The sequence below is a fragment of the Solanum dulcamara genome, chromosome 7, assembly GCF_947179165.1.
Source record: "Solanum dulcamara chromosome 7, daSolDulc1.2, whole genome shotgun sequence".
NCBI classification, from domain to species: Eukaryota; Viridiplantae; Streptophyta; class Magnoliopsida; order Solanales; family Solanaceae; genus Solanum; species Solanum dulcamara.
Window position 1 is genome coordinate 20,478,364 of NC_077243.1, and position 21,246 is coordinate 20,499,609.

A 21,246-nucleotide genomic window follows, 5' to 3' on the forward strand; every position below is an offset into this window, starting at 1 on the left:
AGGAAGAGTAAAAGTTGTTGGAAAATCATCTTCGTCTTCACCTAAGAAACATCACTAACCCTGCAACCAGACTATGCCAAGTGACATATCAAGAGTAGTATCAGTACAAACAACACGCACTGGTAGGCATCATTGGTCAATCCAATATCCACCGTATAATATAAAGAAATTGAAAAGAAAAAAATATGCTCTTAAAGAAATACACCGTCAAAATATTTATGCACAAACTCGTATCATTCCCATTAACCTCATTAAAGTCGTTCAAGCCTAACTCTCATCTCTTCTAGTCGGTCCGCTGCCAACTCTAATACAGATCAAGGCGTAGCCTTTCTATCACATAGAGGAGTTTTCAAACTACGGCCACTACTAACTCTGTTTAACCAATCTACTATCTTTAGCTTTCACACCAACACCTGACCCTAGAATAATTAACATTTTACTTGAAAGAGGTAAATATTTAGGTGACTAAGGCTCCTCTCATAATTGTACTGACTCGGCATGATGGGACCTATCCCACTCTAGCGGCCTCGCCACAATGAGATTCCTTCCGTAAGGACAGCCTACTTGAAGACAAAATCTCTGAATTCTTTCCATTTCCCCCATTTAACAAATGTATCAACATGACACCATCAATAGCTGGATCTAAGTCACTAATCCCACTCAACAACACATCAATGGTTCTCCACTTGTTTACCCATGACCTCATACCTATGATGCAAACGCATCTAGCACCCATAACATAATACGAATAAGTATATACAAGAATACATTATCAATTTATCATTTCAAGAGCAATATACAATTTCACATTATAAATCTTAAATACAATAGTCAACATGGTAACATTTGGACCTTCAGTCCTTTCATATCAATTATTACACAGGATGGACATGCTTAATTATATTCGGGTTAGTTTCTCTATCATCACCCATACAATCAAGATCAATTCACAGATGATAGCCGCAGAAAGGTTTTCTCATGGAGCCCATATCCAAACTATATGTGTCGGATAGTGACATCCGATTCTATATATATGTCAAAACTTGACCGATCCTATATATGTGTCAGAACGTGTCATGTTTCTCATCCACCGTGATTGACACCCACACTAACCTTTCGGTGGAAGAATCATTAAGCAACCCAAACTTGCAACATTCGCAAGATATAAGACATTTAAAGATGTGAAAACAAGTTTAATAATAAAGAAATAGTTGAGTTCCCATGAACTCATAAATATCTGATTTTCAACCTCAAATATTCGGAATTTAACTCGTACAAACTGAAAGTCAAATCTACCAAAACGCTAGCAAAACATCAAGTCTAGAAAAAAGGGGTGCAACCCCCAAAAGTCATAAGTAAAACAATTTAAGAGTCTAAGTCCTCGAAGAAGGACTAGAATAAAGAGAGTCCACGACAACCTGAAAATGATTGGTCACCCTTGAACTCAAGCAGCTATCAGTCCTCTATTCTAGGTCTCTCAGTAGCCATCTGAATATATCATGTACTCAACAAAGATAAAGCAAGTGTAGTATCAGTACACAAAGTCAACAATATATTGTAGGATCGCGCGGCTAACTAGTAAGTGAGACATCAACAAGTAAAATATAGACAGTAGGCACACATATACAAAATAAACTGAACCATTAATATCTTATTACCAGTGCCAACATAATCACAGATTATCAATCTCAATTATCATGTAATTTCACATAAGGTCCTCTCATGGAACCTGCAAGCACTTAATATGTATCAAAACATGATCAAGGTTTGTGTCAGAATGTGATATCCAATCCAAATATTTGTCAGAACATGACGCCCGATCTAAGTGTGTATCGAAACATGACACCCGATCCAAGCATATAATTTATGCAATCACAATGAATAGTCATATTTATATATCTACCAGAAACAGGTTCATTACAAGTATTGGCTAGTAAGTAATTATTTCACATAGTTCATTTCATTCTTCCCTATTCATATACACAAATGCATACAATGAAGTGATTTAGTAGGTACATGAATCACATATGGAAAAACAACCATCATCTGCCTCAAAACCAAGCTTTTACCACTCTAAGGTGTAGGAGCTTTCCCTTTTCGGTTTTGTTCAGCTTGTTCTTGGTCTAAAACAGTAATAACATACAAAGGATCAATACAAGGGCCTAATCTACATGAATTATAACATAATTCTCCTCCTAGGCCAAACATATGATCCCAACCCTCATTCCAAGGCTATTCCCCACCATTAGTTTCAGTCCAAAATCTTCTCCCAATGATCACCTACTATAGATTATGGGTTCTAGGAATCAAATTATAAGTTTAGGGAGTAATTTACTTACCTTTGGTATAAATTATGGTGGAATTCAACAAAAATTCACCCTAGGTTTCTTCTAGTTTCTTAAAAACGAAGTAGGATAACTAAAAATCATTTTGAGACTTTTTTCGACTTTAAGTCACGTCTGTCCCACCACAGCGGGACTATCCCACTCTGGCGGCCCTGTCCTGGTGGGATATGCGGAGACAGTGAGATCGAAAAGAGTCTCTAAGTCTCCCATATCACAACATACCCCCACCCCAAGATGTCTTAAAATATACCTTTCATATTAAGTCCAATTCTGGGAGCTTTACTCGTCCTAATGCGATTCCGTAATGCCTTACAGGCTTTGTATCATCTTGTCTATCAGTTAACGTAATCAAATTAAAGATTCAATCCCTCATCCAAATTCAGATCACCCTAGACTTCCCCTGACTTAGAATTCGTCCAAGTCTAGCTTAGGCTTAATTTTTCCGATCACTACCCAAGTTTTTTTTGCCCGAATTCTTTCCCTATGGGCTTATCCGTAATGCCAAAAGCAGGTTGTTACAGAACGTGACACCCGATCCAACATATGTGTTGGAACATAACACTTGATCTAATATCATAATCACAACCACAATCACAGTCAACAACGAATAATTCGCATACTTGTACAATCAAGTAACAATTCATTGCATGCAGTTATTCACAAATAGTCATTTCATTGATTTCATTCTATCTTTTCCTTCATTAATAATATTTTATCAAGCCTTCTTTATTCAAGCCATCACTTTTAGTAGAGCAAGTTCAAGATTATAGATTTCATGGTTTTAAAATTTAGACCAATCACATCTCTCAACCACAACAATTAAATATTTGGTAAACATCACAACATTACTCAATCACTATTAAGAGTCTCTATATGATATAGACTAAACCATAAGCTACAGCCACATGTAATCAAATAGGTTTATGGCAAGAGATCTATCAATATTAAGTCATTCACATTCACCCTTTATTTCATGATTTGCATTACTCAAGTAATTCACAGAGAATAATCAGCATAAACACATCCCTCTATATATATCAATAGCCCATAATTTCCATGTCTCAAGATTCCGTTATAATCCAACTATTGTCTACACTTACTCTCACAAGAATCATTGGCCTTCTAACTAGTTTTACCAAAATTAACATTCAAAGATTGAATATTTATCACTAGTCACATAATAATCATGATCCAAAACATACATTCCCACTCTAAACAATAATTGGCAATCATTTAACCATCCAGACTCTGTGTCCAAAGACGTAGGTATGAAATCTCCCGTCAATCTATATTTTATTAAGAAATGAGAACAAATTTATAACTACTCAATTGAGAAGACCTAGCCTACTAGGCGCCAAGCAAGTTTAGAAGGATTATAGCATGATCCCTAATCTTTGGAGGGAGAAACTATGGAGACGGGCCTAAAATCCGTGGGTTGTAGCCTTTTTAGTGTTAGGAATCTATTCTTCCCTTCTCTCCAAGCCTAGAGAAGCTTTTTTTTGGGGGGGGGGGGGGGAGGTTCTAGGGTAACCCTCATCTATTTTGGCACCTAAGGAAAAAATGAGATAATAAAAATACGCCCTCTTTTCATTCTGGCCTGTCAAATTCCGCTCTGGCAGCCTAGCACGGACAGTGCTTAGTAAAATAGGCATAATATTTTACTTTGAGCTCCAAATGAGGCAAATTTAGTGGCTCTAGAAAGAAGGCTCATAGACCTTTAATTTGATAGGACTACCTAATTCATTATATACTAAGAGCTATGATCGTTTGAAGTTGATCCTAGTTTAAACTCAAGTCCAAAACTAAATTGGAAAGACATTCTCAACTTAACTTTGAGATAGGGGCATCATACGACCTTAATTCACAACTAATGAACTTGCATACCAAGGAGTTGATCCTAATATTATGACAATTGAGATTAGTATACCTTTACCGCAAATATTTTTAGTAACGACGGGATAGGTCATTACATCAACAAAGAAAATACATCATTAAGACATAGTTGTATTAATTAAATTGATGTGCCAAGAAAAAAAATTGAATAAAAGTTCTTATTAATCAGATTTATTCTTTAGTAATTACAATAGTTCAGCTCATTTAACTCAAATTAATATTTTCTTATCCACATACGGGTGTATCATGAAGATGATTTATGAAGGTCTTTGTATTAATAATAAAAATTTTGGGGCCAAGATTATTTGACCAAACACCTGTTGAAGAAACTCATAGACAATCCTTAATCAATCAGTGATCTACAACCTGGCCAAAGAACGAAGAGCACCTAACACCCGAGAACTTTATCCGATCTGCCCATATCGAATATAGTGTTTCACAAGGATATATACATTTAGAAGGTCCAAGGTACCAAGACCATTAACTTCCCAATGACAGTCACACTCCAAGCTATCAAGTGATCTTTTTATCAGAGAGAGTAAATACACATTATACTCTTTTTTCCTTAGCATGATTTTGTCCTATTGAATTTTCCTGACATGACTTTTAATGAGTCACTTTTTTATAGGTATTTTCTAATAAAATTTAAATGAGACACGTTATCTATCAAAGTATGCACATCTAAGAGAAAGTATTATAAAATAATTAGTGTGTATCCACAACTCTAAAATTAAATCCCCAACTATTTATTTAATGTCACAACTCCCACCATCCATCTTCATTATGTTTGTAAAACCAACTCTTCATTTGTGAGATCTTATATGGGTTAAATGTCATGTTCATGATTCTTTGTATCCCTTATATAATCCTGTAAATATTGATATTGGATATCAGAGTTTTTTGCTTAAAACATCCCTTAACTATGAGACAAACTTAAGGTACATCTCTGTGTTATAAAAGTGAACAAACAATATCTCTTATCTATGTCAAAATTACAATATTCATCCTTCCGTTAGTTTTTTGGCAAAAACTAACTGCTATGGTCATTTTTCTTCCTCCCTCCTCCCACTCTACTCCCTGTACCTTTCCTCCTCAACCTTGTAATCGGCACGTGGCGTCTTTTATGCAGTAGTGATCAGTACAGTAATCTGATGAGTGAATATAAGCTAAATCCATCTGGATCAAGTAGCGAATGCCAACAGACAACGAAAATGGAAACGGATCAGATGAAGAAAGATAGCAGAGGATTCAGCGGAAGTAAAGGCTTCAGTGGAAATTCTTAGTACAAGAAACTCCATTTCTGTATAATCTTTTAACCCAACTCTTTATGATATGAATGCTTCAACAATTGCATAAAAGGGATGATTTACTTGGTCAATATACAATTTTTTTTCTTTTTAAATAAGTTTTCCATTGTATTTATTGCTGTCAATTCTTTTATTTCAATGCTTCAATTGTAGCTTTGATTATTTTGCTCATATCTATTAAGACTTATTCCTTGATATATATTTTTCTTTTTTGGCTTAAGTGTGCATTTGCCAAATTGGATTTGAATCATTTGATTGGTAGATGACAAAACTAAGCAAGTTGTATGTAGTATTTTATGTTGTTTATTCAACTTTGAATTTTGTCTTTTCTTGAATTCAAGTTGTCAGGCCAAACTGCTAACTTTTAGACCATAGCCGTTAGTTTTTGCCAAGAAACTAATGGAAGGATGAATATTGCAATTTTGGCATAATAAGGGATGTTTTTTTGTTCACTTTTATAACACAAGTATATATCTTAAGTTTTCCCATAGTTAAGGGATGTTTTAGCCAAAAACTCTTGGATATCATATCATTGACACTTGGATACATTTAAAAAAACATAAAAATAAAATTTGTGTCACTTTTTTCTATTGCTTTTATTATTAAAAAATGGGTTAAATTTGTTATTGAACTAAGCAAAATGGGGGCAATGTCAATCGTTAATAGTTAAGGTCAAATATGTCATCTCCACTACTGGTTCGGGTCAAATTTATCCCTGAATTATAAAGGGAACTTACACAAATCTCACTATTTTAAGAGTTAATTACTTAGATTCATGCTCGTTTGCAATACTACGTTCTTTACCATATTTTGAGTCTCGGATACACGTATATGCCTCTTTTAGATACATGTATCCGAGATATATATAAGGCATATACATATCAATTAGCATGTCTAATAAAATGATATAATTAAAAGTCATTAATTAAGAAGTATGTCTAATTAAGGAATATAACTATTAAGAAGTATGTCTAATTAAGGGATATAACTGAAAACCATTAATTATGGAGAAAATCACCCTTACAACAATTTTAAAGAATATGTCATATCACAACTCCTAAAAAAATCATACATACAATACAATACAATACAACACAACATACCAGTGAAATATCACAAGTGGGTTCTGAGGAGGGTAAGATGTACGCAGACCTACCACTACCTCATAGAGATAGAGAGGTTATTTTCGAAAGACCATCGTCTCAAAAGTCACAATTTCAAGTGAGACAGAAAAATAATATATATAGCATAATGGAAAAAAATGAAAATGATGCAAATGTCAAAAGACAAGAACACTGACGATAGCAAAGTAACGTGACAATCAAAGGCAATAACAACACAATTATAAAGGTGCGCCTAGACCTACGATCACCCTAAACCGACACACGGCAAGACACCATTCTATTCCCACTAGCCTTCTACCCTAATCCGCAACCTCTACTCATTTCTATCTAAGGGCATGTCCTCAGTGATATGGAGTAGCGCCATATCATGTCTAATCGCCTTTCTTCAATACTTTTTCGGTCTACCCCTATCCCTTCGCATAACCCCTAAATTTAATCGCTTACACTTCCTAAATGGGGTATCGACACCCCTCCTTTGCATATGTCCAAACCATCTCATTCTCGTTTCTCTCATCTTGTCTGCTATAGATGTCATTCTAACCTTCTCCCGAATAACCTCGTTCCTAACCTTATCACTTCTAGTGTGTCCACATATCCATCTCAATATCTTCATCTCCGTAACATGCATCTTCTGAACATGAGAGTTCTTTACTGGCCAACACTACACTCCATATAACAATGCTGGTCTAACCACCATTCTGTAGAACTTACCTTTAAGTTTAGGTGGTACTTTCTTATCACACAAGACTCCAGAGGCAAGCCTTTTCATCCATGCTGCCCCAATGCGGTGCGTGACATCATCATCAATGTCCCTACTACTCTAGATGATGGATCCAAGATATTTAAAGCTTTTTGTCTTAGGGATAAGTTGAGTGGCAAGCCTCTCTTCCATGCCTTTTTCATCCATCGCAACACTAAATTTGTACTCCAAATATTCTGTTTTGGTCCTGCTCAATGTGAACCCTTTAGACTCCAGCATTTGTCTCCAAACCTCCACCTATCATAAACTCTGTCCCGAGTCTCATCAATTGCAATTATGTCATCCGCAAATAGCATACACCATGTAACCTCCCCATGAATAGACCATGTCAGCTCATCTATCACCAAGGCAAAAAGAAAATGACTCAGTACAGATCCCTGATGTAGTCCCATCTCAATAGGAAAATGCTCTGAGTCATCTCCCACCGTCCTAACCCGAGTCTTTGCTATATCATACTTGTCCTTTATCGCCTTAATATACACCATCGGGACACCTTTAGCCTCCTTCTTCTTTTTTTTTGGCGATTTAGCAATGTTTAGATTTAACTCAAATTGATGAACTATTATTCATATACATGTGTTGACAAAACATGCGTATATTTTGTCACACTGATAAAAAAACTAGATACATATACTTTTAACTCAATGTGTAAGATACATCAATAATATGCCAGATACATACATGAATCTCCAATAATACATAAATCTCTAATACATGTATATATTTATTTAGATACATATACACTTAATTAGATACATTGATAAAAAATAGATATATATATAATCTTAACCCAATAATGTGTATGATACATCAATAATTTCAACCCGATCCAAAAAGTCTCTTTATCATCTTCTTCCTCGTTAAGGTTTATCACAGTTACAACATAGACCCTCCTTCCATTTGTAGCAAATTACATACTATCTTTCTCTTTTGTTCGTCAAAATTATTGCATTTTTGGATCCACAACATTTTCCATATCATATAGGAACGTTGCTTGTGCGTTTATGTTGATACTAAACACGATTCCGATAATGCAGGGGAGATTTGTACATTGATGTTCACTGAGGTTGATGTTGGGTAAATCCAGAATATTGCTAATATGTTATTTGTCGAGGAAGAGGAACATAAAATATGAGGTTAATGGAGGTTGATGAGAGAGAGAAAGAGTTGATTAATATGAAAGTTTGAATTGAGGATGATTTAATTGTACAGATAACCAATTTAGGTTAATTTTTAGGAATATATGTATGTACATATATCTTCCTCAATATATAGCACACAATTCATAGCTAGTGATAATATATGTAATTGTTTGAAAGTATAAGTAAGATTAGTATATATGATAGTGATGTATGTTTAATAAGGAAGTTTAACCAATTATATATGTGAAAAAGAATAAATTTGCCTTATTATAAAATAATTTTAAATGAATGGTAATTTTGAACCTTTCACATAGATTAGGGGAAAAATGCCCCCTTCACATAGTTGTAGGGCAATTTTGATAATTATTGTTTCCGCCATCATTGTTATCATCATCTCCACCATCATCTTCTTTTCCTCTTTGATTTTTCTTTCTCTTTTCGTCACTCCAACACCACCTACGCCACTAGGAGAAATGAGATAAACAACTTGAACATGGAGTATAAAATATTATTTTAATATAGATGTATAGCCGCATATGGGTTAAAGGAGGAAGAAAGGGTGATTGTTGGTGTAGCGTAGAGAGACAAAAGAAAAAATTAGATAGTCGTATACGGATCAAATTTTATTCCTTTTTTTTCTCTCTGTGCCATTACCTTTACCATCAATTATCCGTTCTTTCTCTTTATTCATATACAACTATACACCCGCATTGAAATAGTATTTATAATATATGTTCAAATCATATATCACATTCCTTGGTGATGGATAGTGGTGGTGGAGAGAGACTGGATGGAGGAAGAAGAAAATTCGAGTTGTGGTAGAGATACTGATGATAAGAGAAAAAAGAGGAACACAAAAACTTTTAAAACTCAAAAATAGGGAAAAGGGTCAACTGTCTTTGGACTATATGAAAGGGTTAGATTTGCTCCTAAATTATGCGAAATGTTCAACTTTTCCTTCGTTTTAACATTAATGCAAATTTATTTTTTTCCGTATAGTTTAAGGACAAACATTGTTGCTCCTTCATTATGCATCGATGATATTTGTGAACTGATTTCAGGATCTCCTGAAATAAAAACTAGTAACGACGAGAGCATATTTTACCATAAGTATTATTAAAGGGCAAATCTATTCAATTTTACATTGACAAATTTGATTTTTTTTCTTTATTTTTTAATATTGTTTCTCTTTTAGCTTAGTGGGCGTTTGACCATAACATTTGAGAGCTTGATTTCAAATTTTAATTTTAGATCAAGAGTTTGTTTGTGAAATTCCCACAAAATTTCAACTATAATCATGGTTTCAGATCCAAAATTCTCCAAAAATTAGGATTTGAAATTTCAAATTACGATTTAAATTTTTTTAAATATAAAAGTTGACCTATAAATTTATATTTTACAAATGAAATTTATAATTTTGAAATTTTGCAAACAATGACTTATGTTTGACTTATCAAAGAATAACTAGTTAAAAAGATGTGGAGATATATAATTTATTAATTTAACACTTTAGGATATACTGATACCTTATTTATGAACTATAATTTGTTCATTTGATAAAAATTATATAAGCATTTGAGAAATTTTAATAATTTTCACAATTTATAAAATTTTCATACTTGTGGAAAAAAGTACAAATTACAAATCCAAATAAAACTTTAAACTTAAAATTAACTTGATTTTTTTTTTTTTAGTTTAAACGGGGCGCTTAGTTTCTTAATAGTTTTATTTTTGTGGGGGAAGAAATAACCCCGTTACTTACCTGGTCGTAAAGTTTACGCTGTCGTGTAGTATACAAATTGGGGATCCTTCTTCCCCAAATTCCTCCAAATTAACTTTCTGCAACTCCAAAATTAGGGTTTCCAATTCATCAAAACCCTAATAAATCGATTTCAAATTCTTCTTTATTGTATCATCAATTCATTGAGCTTCTCAATCTCCCCTTGTCATGATCAAACCCTATTCGCTCTCTCTAAGTCACTGGGTTTATCTCCCGAAGATTCACTGATCACATCAGAAGCTCGATTTTTCAAAGTTCACTGGGTTTGTCTCCCAAAGATCTACTCGAGAAACTCGCAAATTAAAAATCACAGAGAGTAGGCTCGAACATTCAAGATTACGGAAGGTTATGGAAATGGATGGAAGTAAGCGTGTGTTCCAGCGGTTGGGTCCTTCACAAGGAGACAGCAGTAATAATAAACAGCAAAAAGTTTGTTTTCATTGGAGGGCTGGAAGATGTAACAGATTTCCATGTCCGTTCTTACATAGAGAATTACCGGGACCGCCACAGCAGCAACAGCATGCGGCAGGGAATGGGATGTCGTCATCGAAGCGGCCTCATGGGTTTTCTGATGACAATAGAGGTGCGGGAATGCGGAGGAATCCAAATTTCAACAATACATGGGGGAGAACTGCTGCTGGGGGAGGTGCAGTTGTGAGGAAGACAGAGAAAGTTTGTAATTATTGGGTTAAAGGGAATTGTACATATGGAAACACCTGTAGGTATTTGCATTCATGGACTACTGGGGACTGCTTTACATTGTTGACTCAACTTGAAGGGCACCAAAAGGTGATTAGACTGTCTTAACAAGAATGTGAAGACTCATTATGTGAAATCCTGTTCTTTTTTTATATCTGAATGTTCGATTCCGCTGTTCATTGAAGGGACAGGACAGTTTCCTTTGCTCTTCGGTATTGGGTTGGAACACTGTTATTGTTAATTAAATGGGTATTGAAACAGGTAGTTACAGGGATTGCTTTGCCATCAGGCTCGGATAAGCTTTATTCAGGGAGTAAGGACAAGTCAGTACGAGTGTGGGATTGCCAGTCTGGGCAGGTTCTCCTCATACTTTTTCCTTTCATATTTTTCAAGAATACGAAACATGTTAAGTGTCGTGGGTTGGGAATGGGAATTGAACTCTATGAGATTGAATCTCCGGTTGTTCCTCAGTAGTTCAGTGGTAGAGCGGAATAGGAAAATCTTGTCTTATTTGCTTGATATCACCATATTGTATAAAATTTCACCTGGAAAAAGTAAGAAACAATGTCACTTGCTCAGCTCTACTTCTTTCCCTACTATGTGAACTGATCTCTCAGATCTTAATAGTATACACCAACCCAAGAATAAGGAGAATTCTTTCTCCAGTTTAGCCTGTTAAGATCATAAATTATGAAACTTCTGCCCTACTGAAAGAAGTAAAACCGAAAAAAATAAATTGATTCAGTTTGACCAGTTGTAAGAAAACAAGTTGTGAAACTCTAAGCTACCCAGAAGAGGAAAATTTTTGAAGTTGAATCTAAAGGACAGATAGCTTGTCTATGTGATAAATATTCTTCCAGATTTCCATCTGAAGTATAGTCAAGCAGTCTCTTGCCAAAAGATTCCACTGGATATGAGGATTTGTGGGACTATAGTTTCTAGTTTTGGAGGATCATGAATGAATTCTTATGAGGTGGTTTCCTCCTGTTGTAGTGTGCAGGGGTTGTCAATTTTGATGGTGAAGTAGGTTCTATGCTGAGTGAAGGACCATGGATTTTTGTTGGTTTAACTAATCTTGTCAAGGTGAGCTCTGCCAACCAGAATCATTTTATCATCCTTCTTTCTTTACTGGCAGTTGATCTCTCTCTCTCTCTCTCTCTCCACACTCTGGGCATATCCCATACATAGACATATGCATATCTATTTACAAAGATGTTCAACACTCTTAATATAGTGAATTCCATTCCTTTCTTCATGGATGTGTCTGATAACTTTGCAGGCATGGAATACTCAAACAGGAACTGACCTTAGTCTAAATGGACCAGTTGGACAAGTCTATGCTCTTGTTGTTGGCAATGATATGCTCCTTGCTGGTACGGAGGTAAGTGTGTATGGTTAGTTAGATGCTTACTAAATAAAGGAAAAGAAGAAAATGGTATGGAACATAAGTGCATGTCTATACAGCCTGGTGTCTCAGTCTGTAGATTTACTAGAAAGTACTGCAGGATGGGATATTGGCATGGAAATATAATGGGAGCACCAACAACTTTGATCCAGTCAAAGCATTGACAGGACACACCCATCATGTGGTATCACTGGTCGTTGGAGCTAATAGACTATATTCTGGTTCCATGGACAATTCAATAAGAGTAAGTTGGTCAGAGAGCAATGTGGATTCTCATTTCATCTTATGTTTTCTATTTCCTCTCGATGCCTAGAGAAATCTAGGAATCTAGAGTTCTGCATTTTGACCTAGACTTTGCAGTTGCTACCTTTTTGTTCTTACTGTTGCTATTGTATCTTCAGGTATGGAACCTTGAAACATTGGAGTGCTTACAGATTTTGACAGATCATACAAGTGTTGTTATGTCTGTTCTATGCTGGGATCAGTTTCTTTTATCATGTTCACTGGACAAAACAATAAAGGTTTATGTTTGTTCTTTTTCTTGAAAAATTTAGCCCTCTTAAGCTTATATAATCATGTGTTGATGATTGTGCTTGTTTTTATAGATTTGGGCTGCTAACGAGAGTGGGAACTTGGAGGTTACATATACTCATCAAGTGGACCGTGTAAGTGAGATTACTTCGTCTGTCAACATTTACTTTATGATGCTTTGGTCTCACATATCATCTAGAAAAATGACTCGGAGTATTAATTAAGTCAAAACTGAAACAAACTCATTCGGTGAAGACCAAGTTTTAAAATTTACCTTCTGGAAGTGATATTTTAGAGAAAATAGAAAAGAAAAATTGACTGAAGCTTACAACAACACATTCAGTGTAATACCACAGTCCACGAGAAAAATTGATCGATTGCTTAGTATTATCAATTTGTTTGATAGGGAAGAGAATCATAAAATAGTTTGTGTTTATTTTTGATGAAATATTCTTTAATAATTGTGCTTAGTAAATAACCTTACAGTTGTGGTTCAATATACTTCCTAGAACATAAAGTCATACTACATTGGTGTTACTGAAAATTCTAGAGTTAATTACCAAAAGAGTAATATATGCATGGTACAAACTATTAAAAAAAAGGTCTCTTCTTGTCCCAAATAAATGGTGTTTAAAGAATGAAAGTAGAACTTTTTAACTTTTAGTTTGGTCTCGGATGATGATTGGCTGTACTTTGTCTAAAATACAAAGGTATATTTGGAACTGCATAAAAACATTAGAAAGCACTCTTTGAACTTGAGTTTTTTTTTTTGAGAAAGCTGTAGCAAAGAGAATATGTTATGGGAATATCCAAATATTAGTATAATCGTGTAAAATGGTTCACAAGGGAGTAAAGTATTGAAATCCTTCTACAGCGCCTTTTGGCCTAGCAAAACCTATGAGTGAAATTTATTTATTGTGAATTGAATTCTGAAAACTTGTGTGTTTTGCTTCTCCGTTGTATAATGATTATGTTAAAGTTGCTAAATAAAGACGGTATATATTTTACAAACTATAAAAGCTAAAATATTAAGTAAATTCTACAAAATAATTGAATCATTTGGATTTTTGAAAAATAAACAGAAACTAGAGGTTAATTTATTATTTAGCTCTTAATAAGAAAACATACAAGGATATGATCTACAAAAAAGAAGTAAGATAGTTGCTATGAATCAACAGTTTTTTCTTCGGATAAAATTATTGAAAAAGGAGATACACCTCAGCAATAGGAGATTAGCTAAACAATTGGGTAGATTAAGTGGGAAATGGAAGTAATAGTGAACAAGTTTGTAGTGATGTTGGGACAGGAGAATCTAGGAGTGTTTAGAAAAAATTGGTTGCTTGCTATTTAATTCTGTCGATAAATACTAGACTTCAGCTATTTCCTGGCATACAAGGGCCCTGTTCAAGAAAAGAATGGAATCTCCGTTTGTTACAATTCACACAGTGAAAGGGTTATGGAGCTGATCATGAGTCATTGGGGGTGATTTCAGTAAAAGCAAAGAATAGTATTAGTGTGGACAGGTGCTCTCAGAATTATATAAGCCAAAACAGATTTTTCAGAATTGGTTATGAATTTCTCTCTAATTGATCCTCCTCTTCATGGAGAACAATATGCATTGCTTAGAAGTAATAGTGGACTTATACCTTTGCTTCTTGAATTAATAGTTTTTTGCTATCAAATGTACGTGATGACACTTTCAAATTTCTAAATAGAAGAGCGTAGCCTGAAATTTCGTCTGATCATTTATCTATGTCCTATTTTACTGGAGTGTGGGTGTGAGACGAAACAAAAAAATATTTCAAGATCGACTGATTGAAAAGACTGGTGTGCTAGACCTGGTACCTTATCCCACAGAGTTGCAAGTTGGAAGTGCATTAGGAGTCTCCAGGAAGAGTTTCTAGATAGGGTACTATCTGATAGGAAGTAGGATAAATTTTTTGTCAATCAAGATGGATATTACTTTGAAAGACAGGTTTCCAGATTTACACATGATTGTAATTAATGAAGAAAACTGTCTATGGTCTACCAGGATGTCTCAGTGGGGAGCAACTGGAATCTCCAATTTAGGAGGAACTAGAATGACTGGGAGATAGGTAGAATTAATTTTCTTTCGGAACATTAAAGGAGGTGTGCTTGATTATGTGGAAGGTGGTTATCGAGACGCGCTTCTTGTAGAATATCTCAGTAGGGGGATTGGATTTGGAAAATTCAAAAAGTCATGTTTTAGATAGTTTATGAGGTATCTCGGTGGTAGGTTTTGCTATTTTGACTACTGTAATTATTACTGAAGTACACCTTTGGTTTAGTTCTTTGTTTTTTATAATAGATACAACAACAACATAACCAATGATATCTTACAAAGTGAGGTCAGGGAGGGTAGAGTGTACGCATGCCTTACCACTTCTCCGAGGTAGAGATGCTGTTTTTAATAGACCCTTGGCTCAAGCGAATCAAAACAATAATTAAAAGAAAATGGGAGCGGTTCAAAGTAGTGCGGAGCATATATGCAAGGAGCTGTAACAACAAGAAGGTACAACACAGATGATATCAGATACCAAAAGCCAAAGACCATATGCATAGGCTAATATTACGACATACACAATGGTCTATACTACCACCAAACCAAATACATGAATAGGTTAGTTATAAGACAACTCTCAACTATCTACTAACCTTTTACCCTTATCTGCCACTTCCATCCCTTCTTATCTAATGTCATGCCTTCGGTAAGTTGAAGATGCCCATATCTCTAATCACCTCTTGATACTTCTTCGGCGTACCTTTGCCTGTCCTTGACCCCACTTTATTCAACCTCTCACATCTCCTCACTGGGGCATTTGCACGTCTCCTCTTCACATGTCCAAACCATCTCATTCTCCCTTTCCTAATCTTGTCCACTATGGAGGCTACTCCCACTTTGTCTTGGATATCCTTATTCCTAATCCTATCACTCTCAGTATACCCGCAGCCTCACACATCCATCTCAATATCCTCATTTTTGCCACTTACATCTTCTGAACCTAAGAGTTTTTGATTGACTAACACTCTACTCCATACAACAAAGTCGGTCTAACCGCCACTCGATAGAACTTACCTGTAAGTTTTGATGTTACCTTCTTGTCATACAACTCCGGATGCAAGCCTCCACTTCATCCATGCCGCACCAATTCGGTGTATGATGTCATCGTTGACCTCCCCATTTCCTTGGATCAGAGACCCCAGATACTTAAATCTCTCTCTTGGGGACAACTTATGTATCAAGTCTCACTTCCACGCCTACCTCATCCACTCCAAATATTCTGTCTTGGTCCTGCTCAACCCGAACCCTTTAGACGCCAGAACCTATCATTAACTCTGTCACGCGTCTCCTCGATCAAAACAATGTCATCTGCAAATAACATGTACCATGACACCTCATCCTGAATATGCCGTGTCAATTCATCTATCACCAAGTCAAATAAAAACAGGCTAAGCGCTGATCCTTGGTGCAACCCCATCTCGACTGGTAAGGCAAACATATATGTTAATTTATTCCAAAAAAGACTGGAAATGGACGATTGGCAGCATTGCATTTCTTCTAGCATAGGAGGTGAGGATGATTGAAGACCAAAGTAATTCTTTATAGTGGATGGCCGGAGGAGATGGTAAATTTTCTGTATGGTCATGTTTGAGGCTATTCTAAATAGCCTTGGTGGAAGATGAGAAAAACAATGCACCAATAGTAGTGACTTGTTTTGCTACATGTGCTGTTTTTTTTGGTAATGAGTTGAACATGTTTTATGAGTAGTCTACAGAAACAATTCAAATTTTTTGCACTGTAAAAGTATGTGGAGAAGCTGTATACAACAACAATAACCCAGTGAAATCCCACAACATGGGGTCTGGGGAGGGTAGAATGTACGCAGACTTTACTCCTACAAGGTAGGACGGCTGTTTTCTGGAGACCCTCGGCTCAGTAAAAGCATAAATGCATAAAAAATGTTAGATAAGAATAGGAAATTAAAAGTTTATGAGAAAAACAACAAACAAATAACGAATAGATAACAAATAAATACAAATAACGAATAAATAAATAATGAAAGCGTCACAGATAAAATAGAGTAATCAAAGCCTAGAAAGTAATAAATACTAACAGAAATAACAGAAATCAGAAGTCAAAGCGCAAGAGATTGTAATGCACTACTACGCCTATGAATAGAGAAGAATAACGAGACTATGAACTAGCCTTCTACCCTAATGTGAGTCCTCCACACCCTCCTATCTAAGGTCATGTTCTCCGTGAGCTGTAACTGCGTCATGTCCTGTCTAATCACCTCTCTCCAATACTTCTTCGGCCTACCCCTACCTCTTCTGTAACCATCCATGGCTAGCCTCTCACACCTTCGCACTGGGGCATCTGTCTCTCCTCTTCACATGTCCATACCATCTCAGTCGCATTTTCCGCATCTTGTCTTCCATCGAGGCCACTCCTACCTTGTCCCGAATAGCCTCATTTCTAATCCTGTCGCTCCTGGTGTGCCCACACATCCATCTCAGCATTCTCATCTCAGCAACTTTCATCTTTTGAATGTGAGAAGTCTTAACTGGCCAACACTCCGCCCCATACAGCATAGCCGGTCTAACCATCACTTTGTAGAACTTGCCCTTAAGTTTTGGTGGCACATTCTTGTCACATAGCACTCCGGAAGCGAGCCTCCATTTCATCCACCCTACCCCAATACGATGTGTGACATCATCGTCAATTTCCCCGCTGCCTTGCATGATAGACCCATGATAGAAGCTGTATGTTCCTCAAATTTTATGGAGGACATCTGTTAGATTTGTAACTTGCGCTATACAGATGGAAGAGACTGAAAAAAATCTGGATTCATTTCAGAATTTCTTGGATGGTTTGGCATGAAAAAAATCAGTCTCTTTGAGGAGCATCATTCTTAAAGTTTAGATGTTGATAAAATGTGAAATACTGTTGTAACATGAGTGTTGTAAAAGGGACTAAGAGGGATGTTTGGTTCATTTTAAATGGGCATTTTGGTCTTTCAATAGTTTAATCCTCTACATTGCCAATTACCCATATCCTCACATTTCATCCTGCATAAAATTTAAAACAAGACAGAGATTCCCACATTACGTAGTATGGGTATTGTTTAATACCACAAACCAAACGCAGCATTAGTTGTGCAAATCGGTGCCCAATATCAGCCAACAATTTACACTTTTTTGAGTTTGATCTCATATTCTAACATCATGTTATATACATTTCTTGGAGGAGGAAATAATTGTTGTGACAACTTTGAAGATGTTTTCTCTGTCATTTAACAATGTTATCTTATCTTCAGGGTTTGCTTGCTCTGTGTGGCATGCACGATTCAGAAGCAAAGCCTGTATTGCTCTGCTCTTGCAACGACAACACCATTCTCGTCTATGATTTGCCATCGTAAGCTTCACATTCTCTCTCTATGTTGTTGCAACTCATATTTTGTTCTTATTATTGAATGGATCTTTAACACCATTACTTCTTCTGGTTAGCTTTTCCGAGAGGGGGAAGATATTCTCTAAGGAGAGTGTCCGTCGAATTGAGATCGGTCCTGCTGGTCTATTTTTTACTGGTGATGAATCAGGTCAAGTTAGAGTGTGGAAGTGGTTAACGGAATCCAGCAGTACATCTTGAGAGGGTTGCTGCATTTACAAACGGCGATAACATTTCTTTGTTGCTGGCCAGCAATTATCTTATTTTTCTTCTCCTGGTGAGAAAATGTACCAAGCAAGAAAAATATAATAAGATAAAGAAGTACCAGTTTTGATTTTCAGAGGTAGTTCACATCCTAGCAGCATAGCTTAGAGCCTTGCCGTTTAGTTGCTTCTAACTATTGAGCTCTTGATGGGTTCCAGGCATATTTTTTCCTAGTCTGGTTTGTACTCAAAATCATTAGAGTTGTGTAAATCTCTGGAGGATATTTCTGGTCTGCTGTCCTGTATTGTTTTTCACGAGTTATGGATGTAGCTCAAAAGTAGTGTTCCTTGAATAAGTTTGCTAACATAAGCACAACTGTTGCACGGTGAACGATGTTTCAATTCCACCGAGTAGTACTGGTTGAATTAGCCATCTCAAGTGTTGCTTCTGTAAGGAAATAACTTTTAAATATCCCTATATATAGACATGTTTGGTGATGGTCTGCTTCTTCAACTTGTGAACACATCAGTTGTGCAAATGTTCAATTTCACTTTCACGTCTCCTACTTTGCCCATTTTCTTCCACTTCACTACCCCAACAGCAAAAGAAGGAAGAAAGGAGATTTATCAGTGACATTCATTGAAAAATAAACCCCAAATCTGTATGTGGTCCAAGTTCACCGTGAAATCTATATTCGTGCAACGAAATGACAATCAGCGGCGGCAGCAAGATAATGATTAATTCTATTTGTTAAGATTAAGAGTTGGTTGGGACCATGTAGAACAAGTGCATCTCATGTGATTTTGATATGTAAAACGTGTGTATTTACTTGTTTAACTTTATAATAATTAAACCGCATATCTGTGCACACCCAAAGTTGGAGAGTATACATGCCAACTGAGACCAAGTTAAATGACACGTTTATTTATTATGCCTTGCAAATATGTACAACACTCTTAAATAGTGAATTCCATTTTTTTCTTCACAGATATGTCTGACAACTTTACAGGCATAGAATAACTCAAACAGGCACTGACCTCTGTCTTAATAGTCCACTTGGACATGTCTATGCTCTTGTTGGCAATGATATGTTCCTTGCTGCTACAGAGGTAATAGTATATGGTTAGTTATATGTTTACCAAATATAGGAAAAGAAGTAAAAAGGTACGGAACATGTGCATGTCTATGTGGATTCTCATGTCATCTCATGTTTTTCTATTTCCTCTTGATGAGTAGAGAAAGTTAGGAATCTAGAATTGTGCATTTTGACCTAGACTTTGCAGTGTTGTTCTTACTTGTGCTATTGTGTCTCCAGGTATGGAACCTTCAAGTGTTCTATGTCTGTTCTATGCTGGATCAGTTTCTTTCATCATGTTCACTGGACTAAACAATGGGTGGTGGCTCAACCCAACCAACTCTTACTATTTTATTTTTTTTTTTCAAATAATCAAATTTCAATATAAATATCAAAATCAGGTCAAAATCAAAATAAAAATAGTGAAACATACATGCAGAGAAGCAGTATAGATATATATAGTTAGTGGCCTTGGAATCTGAAATGGGCCATCCTTTTTTTTTTTTTAAATGAAATATGCCCTTTGGGCTTCTTATTATTATCAAGAGTTGTCAATGTTTTGAATACACTGTATCCACTTTCCCAATTGTCTTCCTAGTGTCTCCTCGTCTTCTTCTATTTTCATCTTCGTTTCCTCTGTTTGTGATGATGAAGGGGCCAAATTGATAATGGTTCCTTTCTGAAATGCTCTTGATCTAGCTGCTTGTTGTGTTTTTTAGCCTTGCATGTCGGTGTGTTGACTCGATTTTCATGAAAGTGATGAAAGGGTTAAAACTCTTCTGATTTGTGTCTGATTTACCTGAATCTTGTGTATTTTAGCCCTGTATGTGTGTTTGCTGCTTTGATTAGGAGAGGGTCCTTCTCCTTGTCGTCTTTCCAAAAGGTGTGTTGATGATGAAGGTGCCAAAAGGTGTTGTGTTTTGGTCTTTCTGATGTGCACCCTTCCTCTTTGCTGAATCGTTTTTCATGAAAGTGATGAAGGGGCTAAATCTCTTCTGATTTGTGTCTGATTTACCTGAATCTTGTGTATTTTAGCCCTGTATGTGTGCTTGCTGCTTTGATTAGGAGAGGGTCCTTCCCCTTGTCGTTTTTCCTCTTTTGTTGTTTAAGCTGGTCCTCTGTTATTGAGGTGTGCTGATGATGAAAGTGCCAAAAAGTGTGGTCTTTCTGATGTGCACCCTTCCTCTTTGTTTTCCGTCATTGTAGTTACTGGTGTGTCTGACCTGTCTTTTGGAGTCGATTCGTTGTTGTTTAAGTGTATTGCTGTCCTATTCTTTGTGTTGTTTAGTCCTTTTGTGTATACCTGCAAAATAAACAAACTGTTATATGAGGAATCATTTTCCTCCTTCTGGTTTTGTCTTTCTTCCTGCGTCTCTTTTCCTTTTTCCTCCATCTTCTCAGAATTTCTTGATTCTTAAATAAGGAATTTGACTTTTATCACTATTTAGGATACTTCTCATTTTTGTGGTCAAATCCTTAAACAAGTAGCAGTGCATTGGTCCTTCATCTAG

At 35.9% G+C, this 21,246-nt stretch overlaps 1 protein-coding gene across 1 annotated transcript; it reads left to right on the forward strand.

Annotated features, from left to right (window-relative positions):
- Nucleotides 1–10,323: 10,323 nt before the first annotated feature.
- LOC129894119 (zinc finger CCCH domain-containing protein 48) lies at nucleotides 10,324–19,157 on the forward strand. The gene is made up of 9 exons (XM_055969649.1): nucleotides 10,324–11,140; nucleotides 11,312–11,407; nucleotides 12,044–12,133; nucleotides 12,330–12,431; nucleotides 12,556–12,699; nucleotides 12,857–12,976; nucleotides 13,061–13,120; nucleotides 18,326–18,423; nucleotides 18,516–19,157. The coding sequence occupies exons 1-9, from the start codon at nucleotides 10,700–10,702 to the stop codon at nucleotides 18,655–18,657; spliced, it is 1,293 nt and encodes a 430-aa protein (XP_055825624.1). The 5' UTR covers nucleotides 10,324–10,699; the 3' UTR covers nucleotides 18,658–19,157.
- Nucleotides 19,158–21,246: the final 2,089 nt, after the last annotated feature.

Coding starts and splice junctions, on each gene's coding strand:
- LOC129894119 (XM_055969649.1), top strand. CDS start 10,700: ATGGAAATGGATGGAAGTAAGCGTGTGTTCCAGCGGTTGGGTCCTTCA. Junction 12,134..12,329: donor GTTTAACTAATCTTGTCAAG/GTGAGCTCTGCC, acceptor ATAACTTTGCAG/GCATGGAATACTCAAACAGG. Junction 12,700..12,856: donor CCATGGACAATTCAATAAGA/GTAAGTTGGTCA, acceptor TTGTATCTTCAG/GTATGGAACCTTGAAACATT.